General features: G+C 39.7%; 1 protein-coding gene across 1 annotated transcript in view; it reads left to right on the plus strand.

The window, feature by feature from the left end:
• The first annotated feature begins 4,625 nt into the window (after positions 1 to 4,625).
• DUSP19 (dual specificity phosphatase 19) overlaps positions 4,626 to 18,820 on the plus strand; it is a 30,156-nt gene continuing 15,961 nt past the window's right edge. The window contains exons 1-2 of the mRNA XM_004426707.3: positions 4,626 to 4,999; positions 10,497 to 10,543. Of these exons, the coding sequence (XP_004426764.1) occupies positions 4,774 to 4,999; positions 10,497 to 10,543 (273 nt within the window). The 5' untranslated portion in view covers positions 4,626 to 4,773. The remainder of the gene's footprint in view (positions 5,000 to 10,496; positions 10,544 to 18,820) is intronic.

Consider the following 18,820-nt stretch of genomic DNA (forward strand, 5'->3'; position numbering starts at 1 on the left):
AATTCAAAGTATACTTCTGATTATTTATAAATGTTTTTACCCATATAAGTCATATCTGAATTAACGAAGGTTATGTATTCCCATGACGATTTTATTATGTCATATGTCAGAATGTGTAATGTAGTGGGATGAAAGTGGGCCTTGGAATCCAACAGACCTAAGACTGAATACAAGATCCACTACTTGCTAGCTCTTTGCATATCAATTACTTTATCTAAAAGTGGGATTTTTGTGAGGATTAGAGATAACCCTTGGAAAATGTCTAGCATAGCACTTGGCATAGACGCTCTAAATCTGTTAGGAGAGAGAAATTATATGGGGGGCACAGGGACATAGTCCAGCATGCATTCACTTCACACTTTCCTCTTTTCCCCAGACCCAGGGCCCCTTAGTCCTTATAAGGATGTGCCCCCTCTTTCAGGATAATCCCTTACCAGTCATGCCCCAGCACAAGGCAATGCCTCCTCCATGGATGGAATGCTGCCCTCTCCCTCTGGCCTCGGTCTCATAACCTTTTGCCTCTTCTTTTTCTTCTGCCAGCACTCCAGGCCTAAGAGAGTGGTGCTTCTCCCAATCTCTCTGCATCCAGGCTAGCTATGTGAAAAGGAGTTTTGCCCTTAAAGAACTTTTTGGAAAACCATATAGTGAAGTAGAACAACTCTTCAATATTGAGTCAAAAGGCCTGGAATCATGAGTGATGTGACATTAGGCAAATCAGTTTACTTCTCTGGACCTTGGTTCCTCTTCTGTAAAATGAAGGGTTGAATTGGATAGAGTCAGTGAATAGAATCAGTGTACTAGCATCCAATGCTACTTCAGACATGTTAGCATTACAGTATTATCAGCAGAGACTACAGCTATTACTATGTAGCCAACAACTCTACCCATCCTCTACAGAATGATGTGGTGCAAAGAACATGGGCTTTTGAGTAAGATGGAACTGTGTTCAACCATCCTTGTTAGCAGAATCTAACAAACAAATCCAAACTCTGTAACCAAAGGCTAGGTCCTTAAGTCCCAAATTAAACGTCCTTCTCTTTAAAAATGTAGTATTTACCAATGTTATCAGGTTGTCATGAGGATTGAATCAGATAATGTTTGTCTAGTGCTGGGACATAGTATCTGCTCTTGCTGAGGAGGTCTTTAAATCCAGTACTAGTGCTCAGTCTTCATCTTACTAAACAGTATCAGCAGCATATGACAGCTGATCACAGTGTCCTCCTTGAAACACTTTATGTACTCCCAGACCTCTCTCTCTTTCTTTTCCTGCTATCTTCTGGACCTCTCCTTAGTCTCCTTTGCTGGATCCTCCTCACCTTCCTCACCCTTAATTCAGGGCATACATCAGGCTTCTCTATCAACCTTCACTACTAGATCATTTCATTCAGTCTCCTGGCTTTAAATGGCATCTTTAAGCTGATTACTCCAAAATTTACATCTCCAGCAGACTCTTCTATAAGTCCAGATTCATATGTCCAGCTGCCCACTTGACATCTGCATTTGGCTGACTAATAGGCATAAAACTTAGCATGTCCCAAACTGAACTTTTCAACTCCACGTCATTCTTTTCTTGGTAAATGGCAAATCTACGCTTCAGTTGCTTAGGCCAAAAAACCTTGGAATTCTCCTAATATCCCCCACATCAAAGTACTAATAAATCCTCTAGGCTTGGCTCTCATATATGTCTACAATCTAACTATGTGTTACCTCCCCCCTCTGCTCTCATTCCAGCTCAAGCAATGCCCAAGCATCTTCCATCCGGACCATTGTAGTAGCTCCTAACAAATCTCCCTGCTTCCATTTTACCCCTTCTCCTCACAGCAGCCAGAAACATCCTTCTGCAGCATAAACATAATATGACGTCACTTATCACAGATTGGGTTTCCCTGGAAGCAGACTGAGGTAGAGTTTAGCATGCAGGACTTTTTTAAAGAAGTGTCCGTGGGATCGATGTTTGTGGAAGGGAGAGGAAGGATCAGGACTGGGAAGATGGAGAAGTGAAGATATTACGCACACCCAATGACAGGCTTGGCTGGCCACATGTTGGCTTTTAGAGCTAGAAGGGCCCTTCAGAGGTGTTTCAAGTTGGGCCAAGATGGCCAGGTCTTTGTTCTCCCTTATCAATCTGTCATGGCTGTGAGTCTGTCCTGTGAAGGATGCAACCTCAGGCAAGGCAGCCCTCCACAGCTGAGGCAGTCCCCGAAGGGACTGTTACCAGTCAGCCAATAGCACTCCCAGACAACAGGCATCTGTTGAAGGGGGACCTGGGCAGCACAACATAAGAGCCACCACTCCTCTACCCTTTTCCCTCCAGTGGTTTCCCATCTCACTCAGTCTTTACCATTTCTTTTTGTGAACTTATCTCCTACCACTCTTCCCTTCACTCATCCCCAAAAGCCACATTCACCTGGAAGTTTCTTGAACCTCCCCATCTCCTACCTCCCAGCAGTTCACTCCTGTCTCAGCACATACTATTCCTTCTGTCTGCAAAGCTCTTCCCCCAGATAGCTACAGTGCTGGCTCCTGCACTTTATTGTCTCTTCTCAAATTTCATTTTATCAGAGGGTGCTTCTCTCACCAACCTATAGCAAATGGCGCACTGCCCTTTCGTTCTGTTCCCTTATTTCACTTAATTTTTCTTTTTAGCACTTAAATCATGGCCTAACATGGTTATTTATTTATTTATTTATTTAATTTATTGTCTATCCATCCACTCCCTCCACTTGGATATAAGCTCCATAAAAGAGAAGGCTTTGTTTTTATTCACTGACTATAACAGTGCCTGGCACATAGTAGATGCTCAATAAATATTTGTTACCTACAGTTATTTGGGGGGCAGAGCAGTGCTCCATAGTAAATAAGAGCCAAGGCATTGGACTGAAACAAACTGAGGTTTTATTTGTGGTTATAAACTTATGAACTTTGAGATGTAGGGTATATTATTTGCTCTCTCTGTATCTGAGTTTCCTCAGTTGTAAAATGTAGATGATGATAATACTACGTACAGAATAGGCTGGTGGTGAGATCAAATGGGATAATGTGTGTAAAGCATCATTAAGCACCTGATGGATAACACTGAGAAATTAAAAACTGCTTATAAGCACAGTACCTAGCATGTAGTAAGTGCTCAATAGTTGGTAGTTTTTTTTGTGATCATTTTATGATAAATATATGGAATAATTTGTGGTTAGAGTTGTTTTAATGAACCTATAATTGTTTAAATGGTGCAAATAATTTCTTCAGTTCTTCATTTTAGAGCACCCCGTAGGTTGCCTGGGCTGATATCTCATTCTTTCAACACGGAGAAATTTGGTTTATTTTAATTTTACATCAGAAAGTTTTAACAACAACAAAAATTTTAATGTGGTGTTGGAGAAATAAGTTTTCATTGAGTGCAACTTCTTTATATGTGTGTTCATGCATCGTGTCTAACTCTATTAAAATTTTTTTAAATTATTTTTTTATTGAGGTGACTGATTTATAATATATACATTTCAGGTGTACATCATTATATTTCAACTTCTGTATAGACTACATCCTGTTCACCACCAAAAGTCTAGTTGCCATCCAGTCACTGTATAAAGGTGCCCCTTTACCCTTTTTGCCCTTCTTCTTACCCCCTTTCCCCGCTGGTAACCACCAATCTATTCTCTGTATCTAAGTGCTTGTTTGTTGTTGTTGTTTTACCTTCCGCCTATGAGTGAAATCATACGGTATTTGGCTTTCCCCATCTGACTTAGTATAAGATCCTCAAGGTCCATTTAAAATTGCATTTTAAGTGGTGTAAAAAAAATACCTATTTAAAGTAATCTTATGCTTTCTTTTGCAAAACAAATCATCCTTCTGTAATCAGAAGCATCATTCTATCACTGATCTGTTTTGTAAATATGGACGTTTGCATACCGGATTTTCTGGAACTCTGACGGAGACGTGCTGCAATGCTTCTTATAAACGGAGTGTCTTTTTATTGCATATAGGCTTCTTCAGCAGTTTTGCTGATGGTGAAAATGTAGGAGGGAAGTCAGAAAATACATGTTTTAAGCTCTTGTCAATCTGCATATAGAAACAATTTAAAAATTAAAAAAAATATTTTTGCAGATTTTAAATTATCTCATAAATACACACAACAGCTTTGTCTAGTAAGTTCCTCTTGGCAGTAACAGCAGAAAGACAAAGTGTGAAGGACATAGGAAGCGAGAACACTTTTAACATGCGCTGTAGCCTCCCTGGATTAGCCTAAGTGCAGGCGGTCAGGAAAGGCTCTGCGAAGTCGCAAGGTCTGCACTGGGACTCTGTCTTCTTACTCAAGCTAGAGCCGCACCCAGGTCACTACCACTAGCAACACCAATCGTACATATCCAGAAAATCACTGCTTTTAAAGAGCGAGGAAATATCAGCACTCTCTCCAATTAAGTTATATTTTGCCATTCTGCGTGAATAATACAGCTAGATTTAAACAACAACAAGCAAACTCTCAGCGGACGCCTTGAGTCTGTAGGAATAACGCAGATTTTCTGTTGACCGGAAGAAGAAACAGCATCCAATCGGCGCCCGTTTCTCAATGTCCAATCACACTTCACCTTACATTGCGGCGCTGGGAGAAACGGAGCTGGAGTTTTCCGTCTGCCGGCGCGTGGCTGCTGCTCTCGCCTGGAGGGCAGTGCACGCCTGAGGCTGTATGTATTGTCACCTGCGCACTAAGGGACGAGCAGGTCAGCCCTTCTCTGTGCTGGCTGGATTTGCTTGTATTTGTTCCTAGCCACCGCTCATGTAATGCACTCCCTTAACCAGGAAATTAAAGCATTCTCCCGGAATAATCTCAGGAAGCAATGCACCAGGGTGACAACGCTATCTGGAAAGAAAATTATAGAAACGTGGAAAGACGCCAGAATTTATGTTGTGGAAGAAGTAGAGCCGAGCAGTGGGGGTGGTTGTGGTTACGTGCAGGACCTTAGCTTGGACCTGCAAGTTGGCGTTATTAAGCCATGGTTGCTCCTGGGTGAGTATATCGATTTCCCAGTAAGTCATTGAGTCCTTTTAACCCTGTTACTGTCTCGTTTTCCCCCCTAATGTGTAATAGTCTGCGCTGTCAGCTATCCTGACGAAAAGTTGAAATGTTTCCTTTTTTGGATACGGAGCTTACAGTAGCTAGCTGGAGATGTTTCTGCACCCCAATATATGCATAAGAAGCATAGATTCTAGTAGCACATAGCACTGGTATTTGAATTTTAGAAAAGCTTTCTTCCTGTTTTTCTGTCTTCTCTGGAGATAAATGTTGTGTTTTGGATTATAAAAGGATATAGACTTTAAAAAAAGGATCATCAAATTAATAAATGCCTTTATTAGGCAAAACTACAAGTCACAAGGATTGAAGTTGTAGAAAAGTTAATACTTGAAATAGTCAAGTGCTTGTTTGCCTGCTCTGCTGTTAGAAACCATATGGAATGCGTGCCTCCTATGGCCACATCTCTTCATGGTGTCTGTTTTTGGAGAGTTTAGGAGAAGGTGCGCTTTTAATTTATAGCTATGAGTCTGATGGTTTTATGATTTCTTGTATTATGGAAAATACTGATTCCCTATACAAAGTATAATCCACAAATAGCAAACAATGCAAGATTATAAACGTACAAACTTGTTAGCTTGGCAAGAATATTATATGGTGTTCTTAAAAAAATAGTCAACAGGGGCCGGCCCAGTGGCACAAGCGGTTTAAGTGCGTGCGCTCCGCTGTGGCGGCCCGGGGTTCGCCGGTTCGGATCCCGGGCGCGCACCGACGCACTGCTTGTGAAGCCATGCTGTGGCGGCGTCCCATATAAAGTGGAGGAAGATGGGCATGGATATTAGCCCAGGGCCAGTCTTCCTCAGCAAAAAAAACAAAAAAACAAAAAGAGGAGGATTGGCAGATGTTAGCACAGGGCTGATCTTCCTCACAAAAAAAAAAAATAGTCAACAATGTTTTCAGGTAGGTTTGAATTATTTTTCATTTATGAATAGAGAAATTAAGACTTGGAAAGATCAGTGATTTGTCAATATTTATGCAATCAAGCCGTTTTTGAGTAAAAAGAACACTGAACTGGAAGTCAGAAAGAGCCAGGTACTATGCAAAGTGCACACAGCATCTCACTCCTTTTAAAAAAACTGTGACATAGGGATTATCACCTCCATTTTACAGATGGGAACTGGATTTAAGATTAGTTAAGTACTTGCACAAGGTAACACAACTAGTAAATAACAGAGCTAGGCATCAAGTCTCATTGACTCCTCTCCATCCTTGTATAGACTGCCTCAGGGAGTCCAGGTTTTCAGCCCTGCTCTGCCTCTAACTTAGTGGATGAGCTAGTGCAAGTCATTTATCCTCTCTGGTCCTGCAAAAACCCATCTGTAAAGCTGAAGTAACAGTATCAGCTTATCTCATAGGGTTGTCCTGAGGTTGTTGTGAAAGTTTTGAAACAAATCATTTGCAGTATATGAGTTTATTGTATTATGTTTTATATGAATTGTTACATAAGCTATCATTAAATTTACCTAATGAGTATCTCCAACTAATTTCTGTAGCGCAGTGAAAAATTAAGTGGGTCGTTTAGCTAGTCTGGAAGGTTCACCCAGGACTTGGACACCATTTCTAGGAAAAAAAATATGTACAGGCACATTTTCCAGTTATTTGGCTTCTATTGTAGTAATAATAGTTTAAGATAATTATGGTGGAATTTTAAAATATCATTCACCCTTTCAGAGTCTTCATGAACTTTGCTTATTTTTTTTTATTCATCCAGAGTGAACTGAGCAAGGTGGTGTTCTCAGATTGGTTTTGGAACCCTTCCCAGGATCCTGGGACAGTTCTGGGAGGGACATGTGAAACTAGTCCTTATATGGTCTCCTCTCTGGACTAGGAAATGAGATATTTTCATCAGGCACAACCTCCTTTCTTCTGAGTGGTAGATGGACCTTTTTCTGCTTAGTTACAAGTGCCTTATTCCTGAGGGACCTATGGATGGTTACATCTAAAGTTCTTCCACATGAATGATGCAAGGGTTGTTTCTGACCAGACTAGTTTTCTCTCTGGAGATGGGGGTTGTTTCTAGGTTGCTTCAAAGAGTTTTCTTCACCTCTTCAAAGCAACACAACTGCCACCTAGCACTCCATGCCAATTAACTTTTGGTTTTGGTGGGGAATAAAGAAAATGGAGAGCTGTAAAAATCACCTGTCTTTTTTGGTTAGCTCATAAATTCAAACAAGCTTCTGCATTTCATAAATCTTACATAGGCCCTTGAACTATTTAATAGGCTGATAAAAAATCTTAGTCAGTGAGCATTTTTGTCCTAGGCTTTGCAAATTATATTTTTACAACAAAAATCACTAGGACTTTTCTTAAAATCCAACTTGATTTGTAAAAGTAGAAAATTCCATTTCTCTTGGGTAGTTAAAAGGCACACTTATTATTTGTTATATCCATTCTGTTAAGAAGTCCCAACTGATGACATTTTGAGATCGTCTCTTCAATTCTAGGTGAAAAGCTTGGGATCCTTTAAAAGGTTATAGAGGATTTCTGATATCTAGGAAGCCCAATATTCTTGGGAGGTGACATTACATTAAATTTGTATAGCTCTTTATTTTGTAAAATTATTTCACAAATATTATGTTAGCTTATCCTCACAGTAATTTATGCTTCTATTTCTATCCGTTTATGAATGTTTACTCCTAGAAATTTTATCAAATAAAACATTTCTCTCTGGAATATCCTTTATTTCCCTTTTCAATAATGTAATAATGTTGTTTGGTTTGTTTTTATGGTGATGAAAATAGCAATTTGTAAATTAAGACATGCTACGTCAGAATTTATACTTGGCATTTTCATAAAAAGGATTTCTTAAATAAATATGAACAGGATTCTGGACATCTTATGTAGCCTATTTTTTATGATACATATATTATGATTACAAAACATTGAACTTGTTAGACGTCCCAACTCTAATAGCCTATATTCTTTCTAAACCAGTTACCTCATCTGTAATATTTCCATAATAATTGCTGGCCAAGATGATGAATTTTAGTGGTTTGTAAGTGCCAGTGTAAAATATAACTGTAAATTGTTATCATTATTAGACCTCTTTGTTTAGTTGTATTCCTATTCATTAACTTCTTTTATATTATTTTTAAAATTACCATACAGTAAAATTGACTTCGTATTTGGTTCTATGAATTTCAGCACAACTAAAGATTCACGTAGCCACTGTTAAAATCATCAAATTCTTAAAATTGATATTTGTTTTTAAATCTTGATTAAGATAGTTTATAAAAGCATAACATTCTACTTTTTCAAAACAAAGGTTTAAATAACACATCATAATATATGACTTACAGTGTTTATTTCTTTTAATGATATATTTTTCCAATAAAAGTTTTAACAGAATACTGCAACATAAAGCAACCTTTTAAAATTGGAGAAAAGCTAATGTTTATATCCAGAATTTAGAGAGAATTAACTTCAACTGACTACTGTCAAGTATTAAATGTAACACACAAGCCAATTACCTGAAGTCCATTTGTGCTGATTAAATTGTTCCACCACACTATTAACACTCATGTAGTTTTCTTATTGTTTGAAAAGGCAGAGCATATAAATTGCATTTTTTTGGTGTCAAGAATACGAAATTTGTGTCAATATAGTCATTTCTGGAAGTCACTTTCAAAATATGGCAGCCAACCCTGAAATATAATTGACCTGTTCTGTTTGGTGTGAGCATGCGTGTGTGTATGTCTGTTTCATGAAATGATCAAAGTATCCAGTTTTGATTAATAATGACAGTCTAGGATGAAAAAAAGGAAAGAATTTCATTCATGCATGTTTCACTTTTTGCTATTTTAAGAAACAGGCGGAGTAGAATTATTATTTAAAACATGACATGCATATTAAACCACTAAATTTCAATTAACTTATTTGAACCTATTTTTTTTCCTGAAGATGATTAGAACTTCTTACAGAAAACTGAAAAAGAGAAATTACTTTTTAATTATGAAGTATTTCAGATGTATAGAAAATTACATACAATAATATAACACACAATTATGTATCCATCATCCATCTTTAACAAATGTTACTATTTTGATAGGCTAACTTTTAAGTAGAATAAAGTCTAATGTAGGCTCAGTAAGGAGACTGTGAGCTACTTATTACCAAGAGAATATTAGCCAACCAGCATGTTTGCTGGCTTTTCAGCTACCTAAAATCATGTAATAGAAGCTGGCAGATTTCTTAGATAGGAAAGGTAAGAATAACATTGTTCATGGAAATGAACTCTAATTAGGAAAGTAAAATACTTGAAATCTTGAAATAATAAATGCTCTATTTTTTTCAATTGTGTAACTCACTTTAACTAGTTATTCTCCTGTATGAATTTGCTTATTAACTAGAGTCATTTTCCAAGTGTGGGAGATCTGGAAAGCAGACTTTGACAGTAAGAAACTGTAAACGGGTACAGCCCTAATGGTACACGGAGTGTGGGTGGAATTCTATATAGACCAACAATGTTTGCTCTGAGCTACTGGGTGTTCCCAAACCAGCTGGCATGAAGTCATTTTATGGGTGTCTGTTTTTTTTAATATCCTTTTTTTTTTGTGTGTGAGGAAGATCAGCCCTGAGCTAACATCTATTTCCAATCCTCCTCCTTTTTTTCCCCCCTTTTGTCCCCAAAGCCGCAGTAGATAGTTGTATGTCATAGTTGCACATCGTTCTAGTTGCTGTATGTGGGACGCTGCCTCAGCATGGCCGGACAAGCAGTGCCTCGGTGCGCGCCTGGGATCTGAACCCGTGCCGTCAGTAGCGGAGCACGCGCACTTAACCACTAAGCCGCAGGCCTGGCCCCTTAGTATCCTTTCTTAAGTTACAAGAGAAATAGATATTCATTGTAAAAAATAGAAATGAGCATAAAGAAGAAAAAAATCATCTGAATCCCACTAACATTTTGTTCTATATACTTCCTGTCCATCTTTAAGCATATATGTTTTGCTTTTACAAAAATAGATGATGATATTTTATAACTTGCTTTTATCACCTATGTTGAGAACATATTTTCATGCCATAAATATTCTTCTACATTTATCATTTCTAATGGCTGTATATATTTCACCACATAATTGTATCATCTGTTATTTAATCCAACCCCTATTATTGGGCTTTTGGGGTTTTTTGTTTATTTGTTTCGTTTTTTGTATTACAAACAATACTACGATGAGCAATCCTGATAGCTAATCTTTGCTAATCTTTCCAGGACTTTTAGGACAAATTCCTAGAAGTGGGATTTCAGAGTCCAAGAGTATATACAAGATGAATTTTTTTGGTGAATATTCCCAAATTGTCTTTCAGAAAGTCAGAAAATACAGCCTCCCAAGTTGTATTTTTTAAAATAAATGAATAACTAGCAGAATTGTTGCAAAATTGGATAAAAAGTCAGGATGATTATGTTTATGTTCAAAGTGATATGATTTATTTCTTATAGGATCACAAGATGCTGCTCATGATCTGGATACACTGAAAAAGCACAAGGTAAAAAAAATGCTTCAGGTCTGACACCATGTATAGGGAGTATTTTAATTGTTATATTTATTTAGGAAAAACTGTATTGGTCCATTTCAGAGTTTAATTGGTAGCATTTTTGGCTATCATTTTAATAAAGTTGCAAAAATTGTTGCACCTAGTTCAAATATGTGGATTTGTAATCCATCTTTCCAGTTTTATCTTCTCTCAGTCTCCCTTCACATGTCCTCATGAGCCTGACTTTGGAGGCACATCTTCTTGCCTCTGCTTATGTAGTTCCTCTGTGTGCGCCAGACTTTCCCCTCTTCTCTTCTAGTTCAAGACCTACCCATGCCTTGAGTCTCAACCCACCTACCACTTCTTCTTTCATGCCATTTCCTCCCACCCTCCCCCATACAACTGATGTGATTTATTACTTACTTCAATACTTACGAAAAAAAATTTTAGCCATCTATTTTGTCAAGCACTGTATCAGGAATTGCTATAGTTTGAGGAGTGCAAGAGGTTCCTGTTCACATGAAGCTTATCATCTGAGGGGCAGAGGAGGGAGAAAGACAAATAACTAGCTACAATACAGTATTATGTGCTTTGATGGGGAAGTACAGGGTGCTATAGGAGTGTATAGGAGATGATGCCCTTAACCCATATTTGGTTGGGTTGGGTTGGGGATAAGAAGGTCAGGGAAGTCTTCCTGGAGGAAGTAATATTGAAGTTTTGCTCTGAAGAGGGTAGGGAGGGAACAGACATAAAAGCGTTCAGATAGAAGAAATGATTTATGTGAAGGCTTAGAGGCAAAAGAAAGGCTGATGCTTTCAGGGACAGAAAAGAAGTTCAGGGGCTGGCTCCATGGCGTAGCGGTTAAGTGCGTGCGCTCCACTGCTGGCGGCCCGGGTTTGGATCCCAGGCGCGCACTGACGCACTGCTTCTCCGGCCATGCTGTGGTGGCATCCCACATAAAGTGGAGGAAGATGGGCACGGATGTTAGTTCAGGGCCTATCTTCCTCAGCAAAAAGAGGAGGATTGGCATGGATGTTAGCTCAGGGCTGATCTTCCTCACAAAAAAAAAAAAAAAAAAAGAAAGTTCAGTAACCCTGGAATAGAAAGTGTGAGAGAAAAGGGTACCAAGAGGCAAAGCCAGAGAGAGAAGCATGAGCCAGATCACGAAAGTCCATGTAAGTCAGTATAAATTGTTTGGACTTGATCCAAAAGACAGTGGAAAGCCATTGGAAGGTTTTACCTAGGGAAGTAATGGGATCAAATTTGCATTTTAGAAAGATTGCTTATTAGAGGCAGTGCGGAAAATAGATTGAAGAGTTGTTCAAGATAGAGATGGGGAGACTAGTTGTGAGGCTGCTGCAGTAATCTAAAAAAAGATGATGGTGGCTTAGATCAGGATTCAATGGGGATAGAGAGAAGTGGATGAATTTGAGGGTTTTTTAAGAGGGTAGAATTCTCACAATTTAGTGTTTGATTACTTACAGGACAGGGTGGGGGGAAGGGCAAGGTTGAGGGAGAAGGAGTCAAAGCTGATATCCATCTTTCTTGGGTAAGTAAGTAGGATTGGTGCCATTCCATGAGATAGAGAACAAAGTATGGAGGAGCAGGTTTTGGAGGAAAAACAATGATCTCAGTTTTTCTTTTTTTTTTTTGGTTAGAAAGATTCACTCTGAGCTAACATCCATTAGCAATCTTCCTCTTTTTTTTTTTTTTTGCTTGAGGAAGATTAGCCCTGGTCTAACATCTGTGCCAGTCTTCCTATACTTTGTATGTGGGGTGCCTCCACAGTATGCCTGATGAGTGGAGTAGGTCTGCGCCCAGGATCTGAGCCTGCGAACCGAGGCCGCTGAAGTGGAGTGCGGAACTTTAACCACTAGGCCATGGGCCAGCCCCACAATGAGCTCAATTTCGAACATTTTTAATTTCCTATGGCGTGGATAATCTCGGTTAAGTTATTCAGTAGACATTTGTGGATATATGGGGTCTGAAATTCAAGAGAGAGGTAAAAATATAGATTTAGGAATCTTCGGCTTATAAGTAGTGGTTGAAATCATTGGAGTAGATGAAATCATCTGGGGAAAGCTGTAAAGTGAGCAGAGAAGAAGGCCTATGATGTAACCCTGAGTAATACCAACCTATGAGAAATTGTTAAAGGAAGAAGAGTCTGCAGCAGGAAAGGAGGAGCTAAGAGAGGTCATAGGAAGTCAGAAAAGTGTGGAAGCCAAAGAAGGAGAGTGTTTTGAGGAGGAGAGAGTCATTAGGGTCAGATGCTGCCAAAAGTTGAAGTACAATTAGGACTAAATTATGTCCATTGGACTTTGCAACAAAGAATTTGTTAGTGACTTTGGTGGGAACAGTTTCATATGAATTGGAGGCCAAAGCCAGATTTCAGAAGATTGAGAAGTGGAAGAAATGATGGCAGCAAAAAAAGAGGAGAATAGGAAAAGCCATAGGTGATGAGATCATACGAGGGACATGGGAGAGTTCTAAGCATGTTTTAAAGCTGATGGTAGAGGAAGGAACTGAAAATACAGGAGAGCAAGAATTGTGGCTAGAGGGAGGTGACAAGAAAGTAGGAGGCGGTATGACCCTAAACACAGGTACCAGAATGAGCCTTATAAAGGATGTGGGAGTACATGATCCGTTATAATAAGAAGGCAGAAGGAAAGAGTGGGTGCAGATGTAGGCGAGGTGGTTAAATTTGTTGGTAAGATGTGCGCGTTCCTAGGTAATGTCTTCTCTTTTTATTGTAAAGTAGTGAGATAATCTGCTGGGAGTAATGAAGAGATGGTAGGGTTGAAAGTTATTAGGAGAGTGAGAGAAGTCAAGATTGCGGAGTATGCAGATTCTGAACTCACCTCCTCTCACGGACACAGCCAATTTACAGCTATTCTTGGAAAAATTGCCCCTGAGAGAGAACTGAAAACTGGATAAGAGGACCTCCTGCAACAAATGACAATCCTAATTGAGGTGGAAGAGACAGAAATTCCCTTCTGGAGAGGAAAAAATGCCGCCTTCACAAGCCGCCAGCTTCACGGCCACCCGGGAGCAGCCCAGAGGTCCGCAGCCTTCCCTGGAGGAGCAGGGCCCTGAGCCGGGGAGCGCTCCTGCTGTGGGCATTTTGTGGACCCAACACAATCGAGACGAGTGGCATAATATCTGACTTTGCCTGCTACTAAAACATTGGGGAGTATCCCCAGAAAAGCTGGTGCACAGAGAAATTAAAACCAGCTCTTAAAGGGCCCACGCGCAAACTCACTCGTTTTAGAAAGCAACCTAAAATCAGCAGAAGGAAGGTGCGCAGCCCTTTGGGGAAAAGAGACTCACCTGATAGGCTCTGCGTGCATCTTGGTGAGAGGTGAGACCTCTCCAGGGACTGGTACCTTGGCGGCGGCCATTGTTGTGACCTGGTGTGGGTGTGCTGACACAGACGCTGGTGGACGCCATTGGAGTTCTCTAGCCTGCTAGCCCAGGGTCTGCCCCACCCACTAGAGCACCAATTTAATCCCGCTTGGCCAGGGCAGGCAGCCCACCCTAAGGACTGGCCCCACCCAACAACAAGCCCTCGGGCAACTTGTGGGCCTACTAAGGGAGCTGCCTGGATTCTCCACAGCCTGGTGACTGGGTCAGCCTTTGTAGGGCAGGTGTGTGCAAGGAGCGGGTGCAGAGCCTGGGGCGGTGGTGGAGAGTGTGGGACTTCCACCTTGGAGAGACTGGGTCCACTTAAGGAGGTCGGGGCGTGCACACTGGGCAGGACTGTGTTGACTGTGTGTGTGGAACTGTGGGTGGTGGGGCTTGTCAGCTGCAGAAGACTTGTGCTTCTCAAAGAGCCACATAGGGGGTTGGCCTCACCTTCCAAAGCCTGAAACAATTGGCTGCTCCTGTGCCTGAGGCCAGCCCCACCCGGCTGCAATCCTGAGAGAGTTGACAAGGGACCTAAAGGCTAGAGGCTTATAGCAATTGTAAGCCCCTGAGCCTAACAACCTGCCACACTGGGGTCATACTCACTTAAAAGAAATACTGCAACAGGAATGTGGTATTAGACCTTGCAGCCAACTGTGCTGGGGTTCTCCACACCCGATAAAGAGACTGAAGGGCCCACAACAACTACAAGTAGCTGAGCATTACAACAGCTGGCCAGGGGCATAGCTCAGCCTCCCTGGGCACCTATGGGAAGAACAACCCTGCCACAACAAAAGGATACATGTAGCCCACACAGGGGTCACTCCTGGAACATTTGCAACTGGAGAGGAGAGGGAAGCACACTGCCAGGCCTCCTAAGGCATCACTTAGATAAGGTCACCTCTCCCAGAGCAGGAGACGTAGCTGACCTACCTAATACATAGACACAAGCACAGGGAAAGAGGCAAAATGAGGAGGCAAAGGAATACGTTCCAAGTAAGGGAACAGGACAAAACCCCAGAAAAGGAACTAAGGGGAACAGAAAAGAGCAACCTACCTGACAGAGAGTTCAAAGAGTGTTAAGGATGCTCACTAATCTTGGGGGAAGAATGGATGAACTCAGTGAGAATGTCAACAAAGAAATGGAAGATATAAAAAAGAACCAATCAGAAATGAAGAATACAATACTGGAAATGAAAAATTCACTAGAGGGACTCAAAAGCAGAGCAGAGGATACAGAAGAACGGATCTGTGAGCTGGATGAAAGACTAGAAGAAATCACCCAAGCTGAACAGATAAAAGAAAAAAGAATTAAAAAGAGTGAGGACAGTCTAAGGACCTCTGGGACAACATCAAGCACACTAACATCTGTGTTATAGGTGTCCCAGAAGGAGAAGAGTGAGACAAAGGGGCAGAAATATATTTGAGGAAATAATTGCTGAAAATGTCCCTAACCTAAGGAAGGAAACAGACATCCAGGTACAGGAAGCACTGAGAGCACCAAATAAGATAAACCCAAAGAGGCCCAAACCTAGACACATCATAATTAAAATGTCCAGAATTTAAGATAAAGAGACAATCCTAGAAGCTGCAAGAGAAAGACAAGTTACATACAAAGGAAACTCCATAAGGCTATCAGCTGACTTCTCAGCAGAAACCTTACAGGCTAGAAGAGAGTGGCATGATATATTTAAAGTGCTAGAAGGAAAAAACCTACATCCAAGAATACTCTATCTAGCAAGGTTATCATTCAAAACGTAAGGAGAGATAAAAAGTTTCCCAGACAAGCAAAAATTAAAGGAGTTTGTCACCAAGAAACCAGTACTACAAGAAATGCTAAAGGGATTTATTTAAGGGGAAAAGAGAAGACCACAAATAGGAAAAATTATCTATTTCTATGATAAGAGGGTAATGGATACAAATGCACAAAAAAGAGGTTAGATATGATATCAAAAACATAAAATGTGGGAGGAGGGGAGTTAAAGAGTAGAGCTTTCAGACAGAGGTCAAACTAAAGAGACTTAGTATAGACTAAACTAAAGTCAACTTAATATAGACTGCTATATATGTAGGTTACTATATATTAACCCCATGGTAATCACAAACCTGAAACCTATAATAAATACACAAAAAAAATAAGAGAAAGGAACCCAAACATAATACTAAAGAAAGCCATCAAACCACAAGGGAAGAGAGCAAGAGAAGAAGAAAGGGAACAGAGAAGAACTACTAAAACACCAAGAAAAAAAAGTTAAAAAATGGCAGTAAGTACATACTTATCAATAGCTACTTTAAACGTTCATGGACTAAATGCTCCAATTAAAAGGCATAGGGTGGCTGACTGGATTAAAAAAACAAGACGCATATATATGCTGCATACAATGACACACTTCAGACCTAAAGACACTCACAAACTGAAAGTGAAGGGATGGAAAAAGATACTCCATGCTAATGGCAATGAAAAGAAAGCTGGGGTAGCAATACTCATATCAGACAAAATAGACTAATACAAAAACTGTAAAAAGAGACAAGGGCACTACATAATGATCAAGGAAACAATCCAACAAGAGGACATAACACTTCTAAATATCTATGCACCCAACGCAGGAGCACCTAAATATATAAAGCAATTATTAACAGACATAAAAAGAGAAATAGACAGTAACGCAATAATAGTAGGGGACTTTAACACTCCACTTAGACCAACAGATAGATCATCCAAACAGAGGATCAATAAGGAAACATTGGCCTTAAATGACACACTAGAAGAGATGGACCTCGTAGATGTATACAGAACGTTCCATCCAAAAACCGAAGAATACACATTCTTTTCAAATGCACATGGAACATTCTCCAGGATTGATCATATATTAGGCCACAAAACAAGTCTCCATAAATTTAAGAAGATTGAAATATTACCAAGCATCTTTTCTGACCACAACGGTATGAAACTAGAAATCAACTATAGGAAGAAAATCAGAAAAGCCACAAATATGTGGAGATTAAACAAAATGCTACTGAGCAACGATTGGGTCAATGAAGAAATCAAAGGAGAAATCAAAAAATACTTGGAGACCAAGGAAAATATGACATGCCAGAATTTATGGGATACAGCAAAAGCAGTTCTAAGAAGGAAGTTTATAGCAATACAGGCCTATCTCAACAAACAAGAAAAATCTCAAATAAACAATCTAACAATGCACCTAAAGGAACTGGAAAAAGAAGAACAAACAAAGCCCAAAATCAGTAGAAGAAGGGAAATAATAAAAATCAGAGCAGAAATAAATGAAATAGAGACTAAAAAAACAATAGAAAAAATTAATAAAACCAAGAGCTGGTTCTTTGAAAAGATCAACAAAATTGACAAACCTTTAGCTACACTCACCAAGAAAAAAAGAGAGAAGGCTCAAAATAGTAAAATCAGAAATGAAAGAGGAGAAATTACAATGGACACCTCAGAAATACAAAAGATTATAAGAGAATACTATGAAAAGCTATATGCCAAGAAATTCGACAATCTGGAAGAAATGGATAAATTCCTAGAATCATACAACCTTCTGAAACTGGATCAAGAAGAAAGAGAATTTGAATAGACCAATCACCAGTAAGGAGATCAAAACAGTAATCAAAAACTTCCCCCAAAATAAAAGTCCAGGACCCGACGGCTTCCCTGGCAAATTCTACCAAATATTCAAAGAAGACTTAATACCTATCCTTCTCAAACTCTTCCAAAAAATTGAGGAGGGGGGACGCTCCCTAACTCATTCTACGAAGCTGACATTACCCTGATACCAAAACGAGACAAGGACAACACAAAAAAAGAAAATTACAGGCCAATATCACTGATGAACATCGATGCAAAAATCCTCAACAAAATACTAGCAAATCGCATACAACAATATATTAAAAAGATTATACACCATGATCAGGTGGGATGTATTCCAGAGATGCAGGGATGTTTCAACATTTGCAAATCAGTCACTGTGATACACCACATTAATAAAATGAAGAATAAAAATCACATGATCATCTCAATAGATGCAGAGAACTCATTTGACAAGATACAGCATCCATTTATGATAAAAACTGAATAAAAGGGGTATAGAAGGAAAGTACCTCAACATAATAAAGGCCATATATGAGAAACCCACAGCTAATATCATCCTCAATGGTGAAAAACTGAAAGCTATCCCTCTAAGAACAGGAAGTAGACAAGGATGCTCAGTCTCACCACTCCTATTTAACATAGTATTGGAAGTCCGAGCCAGATCAATCAGGCAAGAAAAAGAAAAGGGATCCAAATTGGAAAGGAAGAAGTGAAACTCTCACTATTTGCAGATGACATGATTTTACATATAGAAAACCCTAAAGAATCCACCAAAAAACTTTTAGAAGTAATAAACGAAAACAGTAAAGTTGCAGGATACAAAATCAACATACAAAAATCAGTTGCATTTTTATACACTAACAACAAAGTAGCAGAAAGAGATGGGCCGGCCCCGTGGCTTAGCGGTTAAGTGCGCGCGCTCCGCTGCTGGCGGCCTGGGTTCGGATCCCAGGCGTGCACCGACGCACCGCTTGCCCCGTCATGCTGAGGCTGCGTCCCACATACGGCAACTAGAAGGATGTGCAACTATGACATACAACTATCTACTGGGGCTTTGGGGGAAAAAAATAAATAAATAAAAATTAATATTATTTAAAAAAAAAAAGAAAGAGAAATTAACAATACCATCCCATTTACAATTGCAACAAAAAGAATAAAATACCTAGCAATAAACTTAACCAAAGAGGTGAAAGAGCTGTACACCGAAAACTATAAAACATTGCTGAAAGAAATTGAACAAGACACAAAGAAATGGAAAGATATTCCGTGCTCTTGGATTG

This window comes from Ceratotherium simum, chromosome 9, assembly GCF_057802395.1.
Source record: "Ceratotherium simum simum isolate JZ-2026a chromosome 9, ASM5780239v1, whole genome shotgun sequence".
Lineage (NCBI taxonomy): Eukaryota > Metazoa > Chordata > Mammalia > Perissodactyla > Rhinocerotidae > Ceratotherium > Ceratotherium simum.